Raw genomic sequence first — 12,418 nt, 5'->3', positions numbered from 1 at the left:
AAAGGACAAAGCCCTGGGGGGAGAAGTGCTCACCCTCAGACTATGCCCCATGCACTACTCAGCGTCTAGGGGTGTTTTCCCACAGTGAAGATGTAAGCTTCCATCCTGACAAGCCCACACCCCACAGCAGAGACACCTAATCCAGGCTGGGGCCCGGCACACAGTAGCACACCGTAGGTACTCGATCAGTTTTGGCCAGCTCATCACCGCAAAGATTTTAAGTGACTGACTTCTAACTCTGGAAGAGCACTGAAGCCAACAAGCAAAGACTGTCAATAGAGTGGCCCTTCCCCAGAGACCCCTGGGCTCTTCCTGCTGAGGCTGGACAGGGCCCTGGGGTGGGTTGTGGGTGGGGTGGAGGTGACCCCTCTGCCTGCAGTTTGGACCTGGCATGTTAATAAGGCAACCTCTCCGTCTAAACTGACAATTGCACTGACTTGCTGAGTCAGCAGCCACACAGGGAGAAGAGAGGCGACTAGAGAAGCCTGGGGAGAGAGGCTCCCTGAAAGCTGAGCAAGGACTCAGAGGAAATGTGACCACGACCACACACTATTTTCACCAGAACATTCTGGCAATGGGAGGGGGCCATCCCTAGCACCATCCCACCATTTCCCCCTCTGAAACATCCTGACCCAGATGAGCCCTGTGGGGAGAAACAGGATGGTTGGGTTGCCGAGGCAGTGGGGCCTGGACCGGGCTTACCTGACAGTTTATTTGGAGGAGAGGTGCTGGGCTGGTGGTGGGGAGAGCCATGGGAGAGCAGGGGGTTCAGATTGTGCGTCTGGTTGGAGCTGTAGGCATCCATGGCCAGCTTCTGCCGGAATGCCTCCTCCTTCCTGCGGTTTGCAAACCAGTTGTAGACACGGACCTCAGTGACCAGGTTGGAGCCTAGGCCGTGGGCTTTGGAAGGGGAGACACCTCGCTGCAAACACTCTGCCCTGAGGATGGACAAGGGGGAGATGGTGAGTGAGGGTGGCCAGGGGGAGGCTTGCTGGTGTTTGGCCCCAGACACACAATCTCAGTGGTGTTGCTCAGGAGGGCAAAGAGGCCAAGGACAGAGTTGGGGCCTGGGGAAAAGCCTGTCCTGAGAGAAGTCTTGCCTAGTAGTTCCCTGATGACATGGCTGGAGTGAGGGGCCAAACACAAGGGCCACACGGGCTCTATGGCCCCAGGAGTGAGGGGCTGAGGCCTCTGGTATGGCTCCTGACAAGAAGAGAGCAGTCAAGAGACAGGTAATGCAGAGAGAAGGTCCAGACTGGGCCTCTTGACACCTTATGTTGCTATTAATCTCTTCTCAACCTACAAAAGGTGAAGTTCTTCACTAGCTCTGTCTGAATCCCTTCAGAGGGACTTCTGGTTGTTTGGGGTTTGGATACCCCCCAAAAGGGTGCCAGGGAAACCACATTCCTTATCTGTGCCACAGGAATCCTCTTCAGAGGACAGGCTGGGTGAGGGGAAAGGAAGATACACAGAGGTATCTTCATTGCTGGTAAAACCCCAGTGCCAGGTGTGAGAGGGACTCAGACACCACTGGGTGTTGGGGGGCTTCTCATTAGCAATGGGACAGAGCACAGCTTGGGGACTCTGTGACATGTCCTTTCCTGGCCTCACCTCCCTAGCCAACATCTATCTATCATCTATCAATCTATCTATCTATCTATCTATCTATCTATCTATCTATCTATCATCTATCTATCTATCTCCAATATCCTTCTGTTGTCAGAGCCAATCTAGCCCAGAGATGGACAGATAACCCATAGGTCTTGGCCAGACACTTTATTTTTTGTTTATTTATTTTCTGAGGGCGGGGGGTGGCATGTGCATGTGTACAAGCCTTCCCACAAGCAAGGCAGGAGGGGCGGAGGAGTGGGAGAGTGAGAACCTCAAGCAGGCTCCACACCCAGCAAGGAGCCTGACATGGGTCTCGATCTCATGACCCTGAGCCAAAATTAAGAGTTGGACGCTTAACTCCCTGAGCCTCCCCCGCCCAGGCACCTCCTTTGCTTTGTTTTTTTAAGATCAGGCTTTGCAGCAAGTCAAAGACAATGCTGGAGCCAGGGAAGACGGCAGGAATGAAGAGGGGAAAAAAAGGTATCTGAAGGATTTCTAATACTTTTCTTTAAAATTACATATAGTTGTTCAGATACTAAAAGAACAATAAGCAGTGTGAGCAGAATGGATTGGATAGATCTGACCAGTTCTTTTCTGTCAAGTTTCCTTTTGGATCAATGGTTGTACAACGATTGGTCAAAGCCAGAGCCAGTCTATGACCAAGGGACGGTTTCTTCCTGGTCTGCACGGAAGTCAAACACATGATGCTATTTCCACTGGCATCATATTTTAAATCAGGCTTCTCCAAAGTATCTTCCCTTCAATAACAGTTCATAGTATAAGTATTCCCCCAGAAAAAAAGATTCCATGCCTAACAATCAATAAAGCTAAGAAAGTTTCTAGACTCTAGGTCTCCTCAGAGTCTTTAATATGCTAATATACGTCATGACTCTCCAAGAGGAAGCATGCACCTGGTGTTTCTCAAACTTATTTGTTAATAATTTGAAGTCAGGGGCAGCCCAGGTGGCTCAGCGGTTTAGCGCTGCCTTCAGCCCAGGGCCTGATCCCAGAGACCCAGGATCGAGTTCCGTGTCGGGCTCCCTGCATGAAGCCTGTTTCTCCCTCTGCCTGTGTCTCTGCCTCTCTCTCTGTGTATGTCTCTCATGAATAAATAAATAAAATCTTAAAAATAAATAAATAAATAAATAACTTGAAGTCAGGGTGCCATAGAACACACTTTGGGAAACCCTGCTGTAGCCACACTTAGCTGGATAACCAGTACGTCAGTATCCCTGGATTGAAGGGATGGATTTCAGGTCCATGTGCTTGCCCACCTGCTCAAATGAGCTTCTGGTGGTGTTACCTGTTGCACTCCTCCACTAAGGCCTCCCTCTCTTCCTTGCTGGGGTTCTTTTGCCGGTCGTAGGCCTGGTACAAGATTTGCTGGGATGCGGGCCCCCATTTGAACCGGTTGCGACGCATCTTCTTGTTGGCGGGCTCAGAGCAGGCGTCATCGGACTGCCCAGGCCCCTGGCTCTGTTGACTGAACTCTGGAAAGAGAAACAGCAGCTGATCCTGACTGCTTTTGTCTGTCATATTTCCAGAACTCTGGACTGTCTGGTTGAATTCTGAAAAGAGAAAGGAGTAGATTTGATAGGGTCTGTAGCCTTCACTTGGCAGACAGACAGACAGACAGACAAAAACACCGTTATTCCCCTCCCCTAAGTTTTGCCATCGGCAGTTGTTGTATGTGTGTGTGAGTACAGAGGGGGAAAGCCCACCACAGGCCCCCTCACTGCCCACCTCAGTTTGCTCCACCAAAGCCAACCCTTTTCTCTGTTTGAAGGAGCTCAAATGTGGCCAACCATTGTTTTAGTGGCAACGTGTTTTCGTTGGCTCACTGGCCCTCAGACATGAAGCAACCCTCTGGAATCCTGAACTCTTGCATTTTGGTGTCCAAGGGGATGAGCTCAACCATGTCTTGGGTCTAGAGGTAAAGGCTCAAAGGTAAATTTTCACTTAGACAAAATATTTAGAGACTAAAATAGGCTCTCCCCACTTCCCCTCTCTCCTCATGTATCCTAGGTATCTACATTATGATGTTATGCTCTTAGAAACACCCAAGACCCAAAACCTGTTCACTATTACTTTGAAATAAATATAAGTGAAGTTTTATAATAGAAAGAAAAGAAGCTCTCTGGTTTCAGATAACTTCAAAGGCAATGGTGTGTGTGTGTGTGTGTGTGTGTGTATGTGTGTCCAGGAGGTTCATTTATGAGGGGAACAGCTGGTGAGGGAAAGGTCTTACAGATTTGCCTACACTTCTGAAAGATGGCAAATGCAGAAGACTGCAAACACAGGACCTTTCTAGCAATGGCATTTCATGAGTTGGACAAAAATAAATGTAGGTGAAGTGCTGCTCCCTGTCCTTCCAATTCCCAGGATCCAGGTATATAGTGACCCTCAATATATTTTTTGTTGAATGAATGGAAGAAAGGTGGCAGTTCACCCTGTGGGGATACCCTAGCTCATATGGTTTAAATGAGATCTGATATTTACTTGTGGGATAAGAGAACTTTGTTATTGTCTTCCTTGTATCTACACAAAGCAGGGTTTGGAGTCATTAGTTCCATTTTACAGATGAATAAGCATAGAGGCCAACCACCTTGCTGAGCAAGGACACATAGCAGCTTCATTTCCTAACTCCTGGTTCCTATCTTCTGGACCTTGATGTTTTTCTTTCTTGGTTCTTGGAGTTACTCCTATAGGTCTCAGAGGCAACTTGATCCAAAATTCTCCAAGGTTCAAAGTTGGGCCACTATTTAATGCTGGAATCCCCTCTATGACACCCTACCACAGGGACCTCCAGTGATGGGGAACTTACTACCAATCTTAAGATCCATTTCCACTTTGGTCCATCCTCAAACAGTGGGCCTCTAACCAGCCTGGACTCAGGACTCAGTTATAGGCGGTGCTGGGCTTTGTGTGAACTGGTTGCTGATGGGCCAAATTCTAAGCAGTCTCCTTGATGGATGGACTATGTCACTGGGGCCTTCGATTTGGATGATTCTCAGGCCACTTACGGCTCTGTGTTCACTGATTCCCAACAACTGTTTTAGATATCCTGAGACGGTCTCTGCTAGATCTATTGGCAGGAAGCCACTGCTTCAGTTGGCTAATGGAGGACCCCAGCCGTGTCACCTAACTGCCCCCTCTCGCAGCTTCCCTGCCTGTGGGATGGGACCGGATGAAAACCTAGTACGCATTCAGTAGTCTTTCAGAACATCTACTTTTAGTCAGGATGATGATGGGGACCCAAATTCCTGGGGAGGCCATGTTTCTCAAAGTGCTTTCACACCTCTTATGTCATTTGGTCTCCATGGCCACCAGCTCCTACAGTTATCTTAGGGACAGTAAGAGGGAGAGAAAGAAACTCCCTGCTCAGAGGAGGTCTGTCTCAGGGTCTTCCCTCCTCCCTGTGGCATCACCCTGAGTAAGAGCCAAAGCTTTATGGATAATCCCAAGGACCCAGGACCCACATGAGGCTCTGTAATGACAATGAACCTATACCGAGGGGAGGTATCATACAAGGTCCCCTGACTGTATCCTTCCATCTAATTCTCACACCCTCTCCATGCAAGAAGTATTGTCTTCTCCATCTTATAGCTGATTGAGGTTCACACTGGTTACGTGACTTGCCCAAAGTCACATGGATATGGGGCACAGGCCAGGACATGGGCCCAGCCTACAGACACTGAGGCTACTTATCAGCAGCCTATGCATCACTTCTTGCTAAAAACCAAAGCCAAACAATATATCCACAAAACCTTAAAAGTCTGACTTGGGTGAAGGTAATAATACTGACTAAAAACAAACAAACAAACAAACAAACAAAAAACTGACTCAAGTTCTGTCTGTGGTGGGTGTGAGGCTCAATCACGGCTGCCTGGAGTGCAGGGCTGCCTCTGTCTGCTGGCTGCCCTCCGACGAGGCAGCCTGCACGATGTTCAGGACCCAGCATATACAGGGATAGGCCAGGATGACTTGACTGTAGGTGCCTGGAAATATCCGGGTTCTGCCCACTTCAGGGTCCTAGCCCCTCAAGTTTTAAAGAACTAGAATTCGTCTCATCCTCCAGCCAGCACCACCTCTCCTCACCTTCTAGATTAACAGAGGGAAGCAGGGAGACAGAAAACATTTGCTGCCTAAAAAAATTAACTTGGAGAAGCTGGTTTCAGCAACCTCTTTATAGGCTCGGGAGCCAGCTTGGACAAGCAGATTCTCTATGTGTAGATGAGCCAACGAATATTATCACTGATATCATTTTTAGTTTTTCGAGAAAATTTTAAAATTTCTCCTCTTTTAAAATTCTCCCCCCTTTCTCCTACACATTCCATCTCACTTGCTAATTTTTATCCCATGCTTGAGTGTCTTGTATTCATCCTTCAAGAATTGGTTCCAATGTTCCCTCCTCTAAGAAGCCCTCTGTGATCTCTTCAGGCCATTTAGCAATTCCTCTGCTGCCTCTTGTGTACATCTTTATAACAGCTCTTAGAAAGTAGCTGTCATTATTTACTCAAACATGTCATCTCCCCCATTAGGTGGTAAGTACTTGTAGAAAAAGCCTGTGCATCTCACAGCTCAGAATAGTGTTTGGCACCTAATAGGTGTTCAAATAATATTTACAGAATGAAGGAAGATTTCTTAAGGTTTATGTCTTGTATGGCTTTAAAATGATAATGGTAATTTTAAAAATCTCTTGCAGGGACTGTCATATATTTTTGTAAACTATCTCTTCTCAAGCATCTTGAGAAACTGTCTGGGACGTGTATCTTTTTCTATGGCTTCTAGCTGGTCTTTCCTGTATTCCTCTCCTATCTGAGAGAATTTCCACTGAACACAGGGAAGCAGCTCAAACTGGAGATGCCACATGAGGCTTGGAATGGAGTGAGGGCAGGCCCATGTTCTCTGGCTTTTGGAGACTGTGGCTTCTGAGAATGTTCTCAGACCTTCCAGGAATTACAGAGAGTTGCTTCATGTCAGAAACACAAATTCTTAGGAATCCGGCCACCTTGGATGGTGAATCAACCCAGAGTTTAAAGGGGGCCCTCTTCTCCTATGCAGCAAAGAGCTGAGGCTTTGCTTCTAATCTGTAGATTCATTTAATGCACTAACGAACAGCCACCACATGAGATGGATGTCCAAAAACTTTCCTTCCACTGTGAAGGCCTTTCTGGCCCATGGACACTCAAATACTCAAACAATCACTTCAGAGCAGTGTATGGCAGAAAACAGGAATGACTTTTTAAAGCAGCCCTCCAGTGAGAGGGGGAAAAAAATCCAACCCAGAAAGTGGTGGAAATTAATATCTTGACAAAGACAAGAGGATCCCACGACCCAGGGGATAGTATATGAAATGAGTGGAAGCTCATCTAAAATTTTCCTGGGAGAAGGGTCAGATCAAAAGAATTACAGGATAATGTTGAAGTATAATTTCCTAAAATAAAACCAACACATCACTCAAATGCAGCTCAAACTTCCCTACACTTCAACACAAAAATCTCTTGCTATTACTGAGTGGAAGAAATTTTGGGACAAAATGGAAATTTGGGGATGGAAGTGGGAATGACAATTATTAATTGGTCAGAATTGCAAATGCAGACTCTTCTACTGGGTCCTGACTTAGCCAGAGCAGCTTCATCATCAGGTTCATTGGCTGAAGTCTCAAAACTACTGATTTTGATCAATGTGAGCAATCACTTTAAATTGCTTCAGGATGCAAGTACACCCTCCACCCCAGTAACAGGGTTGAGTTCTCAATATATCTCCATATACAAATATCTTCTATTTTGTACACTCTGCAGAGGGGAGGAAAAGAACAGTAAGAGTGATCAATGGGTATCGATTGCTACAAAATGTCTTCCTTGGAAACTCGGATCTGCAGTCATATCAAGGGGAGCTGCTTGGCTTACTTTGGGGACAATATTCCACTGTTCCCCACTTGGCTTCAAAGAGAAGGATATTAGAAGCAGACACCAGAAAATTCAAGATACACCGCAGACTCTAAAGGACTTGTCAAGGCAGCTGGATGGGTAGTAAGGGACCATGGGAGAACAAAATGATAGACGTCAACCCATAGTACAATAACTATGATAACCAAATCCACCTGCCAGCTTCCTTATATTTGCCAAGTGCTACGCAGGCGTTCTTGATGAAGAGGAAACTGAGGCGTCCCACAGGTTGCAGAGTTAGGGCAAAGGTCACTCTGGGTTGAGGTCAAGGGGGGATTAAAGCACTTACGTCGGAGAATCTCTCGTTGCTTTCGGACGTACCAGGTGTAGAGGGCTGCGCGCTTCTGGGTCTTCATGGGGGTGCCCTTGTTGAGATGCTGAGAGAGGTGGGACTGGTTGAGACCTGTGACATCGACCACTTCCCTCTGGGGGATGTTGTGTTGCTGCATGTAGCCCTTGATCATTTTGGCAGCCCTCCAGGGGTCCTCACTAGACAGATAAGCAGATGGTTAGGATTCTGGTGGAAGAGGCTTGGGGAGAAATATTCTCTTTTTAGGGCTTTTACCTAAACTTTGTGCAAAACTCTGATCTTCACCTATTTCTCCAGCTGTCCAAGCTACATCCTTGGGAGAGACGTGAGGCCAAAACAGAACCTAAATAAAAGGGAGATGAAAGCTCCTATACAGTACGCTCTGTCCTTCTCATCTGAGATCAGGAGGGTAAAGGTGATGATGACTTCCCATCTTCAGGGATGGGAAAGCACTACCAACACTCTCATTAAGAAGGAAAGCTCCTGTTTTATTTTGCTTTCCTTCATTTTTCTGGCAAGTGAGGGACTTGAAGGCAAGAGGCCTTCTGGAAAGTAGAGATGCCATTACCTTGGGGCTGGGCTAGCTGATCCTACAATGACAGGGGGCAGCATCAGTTCTGAATCCTACTCTCTTCCACATTAGTTCCCTTTTGAGTGGGTGTCTTGGTTTCTTGTCTTATAAAATTGGAGTGAAACATTTGTGTCCATCTCCTGAGAAGCAAGGAGGATTTCTCAGCCAAATGTTAAACAGTTTTTAGAGTTTCAGAAAAGTTTTAAGGAATACAATGATGTTCCTCCCGGAGTGAAGACTTGCTCCAGTGAGGTGAGGCAAGTTAAAAAAACAAGATAAAAAAGCCTCCACAGCCCCACCTCCCAGATAAAACATAATGGAAATGAGTAATTTCAATTTCTGAATAAGATATATTAACCATCCCAAATGCCATGGTTTCCTATATTCTGACCTTACCATATCAGGGAAGAAATGTATGTGGAAGACAATGTTTCTCATAAATTTCAAGTGTGGGGTAGGAACTTGCTTATACTTTATATTTCTCAGAAACACAGGTATGCAAAAAGCTTCTTTACAGCAATGTACTAAGGCCTTTGAATTTTATTTATTTAAAATGTTTTCAAGTTTGCCAATATCTTTTCTTGCTTATTAAATAGGTGATTTAAAAGTGAGAGATGTAACTTAAAATGAGAAATTTTTAAAAATGAGGCATAGCATAGAACAAAAGCATTAATACAATACAACCACATATTATAATTGTTTAATACAGCTATATATTTAACTTTTAAAAAAGACCCAGCACCTCTTTACTATATGCTAATGTATATAACAGCCTGATGATAGAAAATGAAAAAAAATAAAGGGAAAAATTAGTTTCATATGGAACATTAAAGAATGTGTAAAGGAAAGGACAAGACAGATATACTGTTGCAAATGAAATTGTCATTTCTAAATAGTATCTGTCATATGGCAAATAAAATTGATTTTTGTTTAATGAATTTAAAAATTCAGTAAACATTTTGTAGGCATTTGAATAACTGTGGTTATTTTAACAAGTCTTTGATAATAAATTCGTGAGATCACAGGCTTTGGTAGAGATGTTTTCCCGAAAGACAAACTTTTAAGATTAATTATATATATGTGAATACATTTCTCAAATATGTATAAAGATACATCCAAGTAATGAAACAAAATGAACTAACGAAGATAAAAAATGAGAAAACGCAATCCATTTTCACACACGGAAAATATCCACGTAGTGCACACATCTGTAGGAACATCAGCGATGGTTTTAAAGCTTACTTCTGGTGAATATTTCCATAGATATTTTTAGGGTGGAAAAATACTTTCAACAGATACAAACAATAGCTTCGAAAGTTAAAAAAAAAAAAGTGTTTGGATTTTCAAAGTTAATACCGGTTTAACAAATTCTTTGACTTCTTCTTTTGTTTAAATTTCTTTACTGTGTTCATTTCATGTGTCTAAGAAACCTAACAAAATAGTATAGTGCTCTAAGAGTGGATGGTTCTGTGGAAAGAATAATTAGCTTCACAACTGGGAAGGTAAAGGGGGGGGGGACACCCAGGGAAACCCTACAAACTCTCGCAAGCCTTTCAGCCCGCATTTAATGACAAGAGTCGGGGTAAGATGGCGTAGTTACACCTTTGCGGCTCTCTGACCACAGAATTCACCTGTATGCACCCGGAAGACCCCAGAGAGCTGGTTCCGTTTGTTCATTTGAAAATACAGATTATACTGAGAGGCTGCAAACGCGGACAAATCACACGGATCCCGAGGAATGCGAGCGGCCAGCGCCCCGAGCGCAGGTGTCAAACGCCCGACCCCGGTGCCAGGAGTGGGCCCAGCGCGCTCCTTTTCAGTGACTTCGCCGCCCTGGAGCAGGAGAGCCCTGGACCCCCGCACAGCTGGCCCAGCCTTCCTTCCAGCACCCTCAGCTCGGGCTTCCTTCCAGCACCCTCAGCTCGGGCTTCCTTCCTTTCCAGACGCCCGGGCGCACCCGCCTGGGGGCCAGCGAGCAGGCTGCTCCCACTCGCAGCCCCGGGCCACCGGGCAGCTCGCAGTCCCCGGCCTTCCCTTCTAGGACGTAGACTAGTGTCCAGGCAGTCCGAAAGGAGACTTCTGTTCTTTTCTTTCCGCTTTAGGGGAATGAGGTGGGCCAGAAAGGGGAGTGCTCAGGAGTAGGCGCTCATGGGGCCGACCGTGCAGTGACCTGGGCACCGCTAGCAATTTCTTGAAAAATTACTTTTAATAAAGTCTGAGCACTCCCGAAGTGGGGAGGTGGGGGAGGGAAGGCGGCATCCGCCTGGCAAAGAGGGGGGAAAACCCTGGGTGCGTCCCGCGTCTCTACCGCTCCGCTCCATCCGGGTGAGGGGCTCGGCCCCTGGCCTCCCTCCCGGCCCCACTGGAGCCAGGTGCTGGGCGGAGGGCACGGGCCCGAGGCCCGAGGCTCAGGCGGGGCCTGCAGGTGTGCACGACCCGGGGCGGCCCGGGAGCTCGGGCTAGGCGCCAGGGGGTCTGGCGGGGAGCGCCCCGGGGCCCCGCAGCAGCCCGCGCGCGAGGGCAGCGGCGAGCAGACCCACGTCGGCTTTTGGACTTCCTTCCCTCTAAGCTGCGTTTACAACTTCACCAATGAATAACCTGCCTCTCTTTTCAACCTAATCACGACTCTTTGTGTATCTTTCTGTTGATGATTTATAGAAATAAATTAATAACACCCTAACTCCACGTGCTGCCGTTTATGTTACATCTCTGCTGCGTCCCGCCCGGCGCGGGGCGCGGGGCGCGGGGCGCGGGGCGCGGAGGGGCCCCTGGGTCCTGCCTCGCGCGGCGCGGAACCTCCCAGGACCCGCGCTGGAAGGCGGGCGCCGGCGGCCAGGTGGATGGGCCTGGCCCCGCGGGCTTCCCGTGGCAGGCGGCGGGGGCTCGGTTGGACCGCCCGGCCCTGCTCAGCCTCCAGGCCGCCCTCCCTGGAGCCCCAGGCGCCCCGCGGCCGACCCCGGCCTTCCTGCGCCCGCACCCCGGCGGGGGAGAGGCCGCCGCCGCGCGGGGAAGGCGAGAGAAGAACCTCAAAGCTACGAACAGCAAAATACTTTGGGGCGGGGGTGGGGGGTAGGATAATCCAGAAATCCCCGATTGTCTTTGCTAGAGAGTAAGCCTCTGGGTCCCCAGATGGCAACTTCAAATGCAAGGTCACATCCCGCCCCACACTGCGGCTGCGGCCGTACGACCGGGGCGGCCTGAGTCGGGGCGCCCCTTGAGGCTCCCAGGCCCCCCTGAAACCTCGGCGCTCAGGTGTCCGAGGCCTCGCGCGGGACTCGGTCCCAAAGTGACCGGGAGCGACGCGTGGTCTAAGGAAACCGCTCGGCTCCCTGGATAATCAGTAACCAGCTGTCAAAGCCCTAGGCCGGTCGGTGAGGCCCAGCGAAGGATCCCGAGCCGCCCGCCGGCCAGAGCTCCCCAGGACGCCGCGTCGGCGGCGGCCACATCTGGAAACGCCCTCCTTTCTCAGACCGCCACCAAATCCGAGGCGAGGCGGGCTTAGCCGAATTTGCCCCCGGCTTGCTTGGAAACGCGATCCGTTTGCCCCGTGCGGGTCCACCGCGGCCCTGCAACACTCAAACACTTTCTTTTGCAAACCTAAACCCGCTCTGGGGATTCCGGGTAGTCCTGGGGCCTTGCAGGGGCGCTGCAGACCCGAGTGCCCGCCAGGAGGGCTCGCCCCCCTGCCCCCGCCCCCGGGACCCCGGGACCCCGGGACCCCGGCCCCAGAACCCTCCAGTCGGTCCGCAGACAACAGCAGGACGCTGCGCCCAAGGCCGGCCCGCGTTTCCCGGGACGCGAGAGGCTGCGCGCGGGGGACGCGCTCCTCCTGGGCCCTGCGCGGCCCGCGGCCCGCGCCCCGAATCCCGGGGCACGGCCTGGGGGTCACCGCACCCACTCCACCTGCTCGCGCGCGCACACCTTCCGCCAAGGGCGCCGCCGCTCGGGTTCTCCCAGGCCCGGAGGGCCCTTCGG

General features: G+C 49.2%; 1 protein-coding gene across 5 annotated transcripts in view; it reads right to left on the bottom strand.

The window, feature by feature from the left end:
• HNF1B (HNF1 homeobox B) overlaps positions 1 to 12,418 on the bottom strand; it is a 55,784-nt gene that overhangs the window by 42,162 nt on the left and 1,204 nt on the right. For 3 of the 5 annotated variants that reach the window (XM_041723886.1, XM_041723885.1, XM_041723884.1), the window contains exons 2-4: positions 7,852 to 8,051; positions 2,915 to 3,101; positions 703 to 938 (exon numbers count right to left, since the gene is read on the bottom strand). In XM_041723886.1, coding sequence (XP_041579820.1) covers positions 703 to 938; positions 2,915 to 3,101; positions 7,852 to 8,051 — 623 coding nt within the window. Of the gene's footprint in view, positions 1 to 702; positions 939 to 2,914; positions 3,180 to 7,851; positions 8,052 to 12,418 lie in introns of all 5 variants that reach the window. The other 2 variants (XM_041723883.1, XM_041723882.1) reach the window with 1 other exon arrangement.

This window comes from Vulpes lagopus, chromosome 12, assembly GCF_018345385.1.
Source record: "Vulpes lagopus strain Blue_001 chromosome 12, ASM1834538v1, whole genome shotgun sequence".
Lineage (NCBI taxonomy): Eukaryota > Metazoa > Chordata > Mammalia > Carnivora > Canidae > Vulpes > Vulpes lagopus.
Note: the sequence above shows the minus strand (reverse complement) of the source record. Positions and strands in the feature narration are given on the sequence as shown.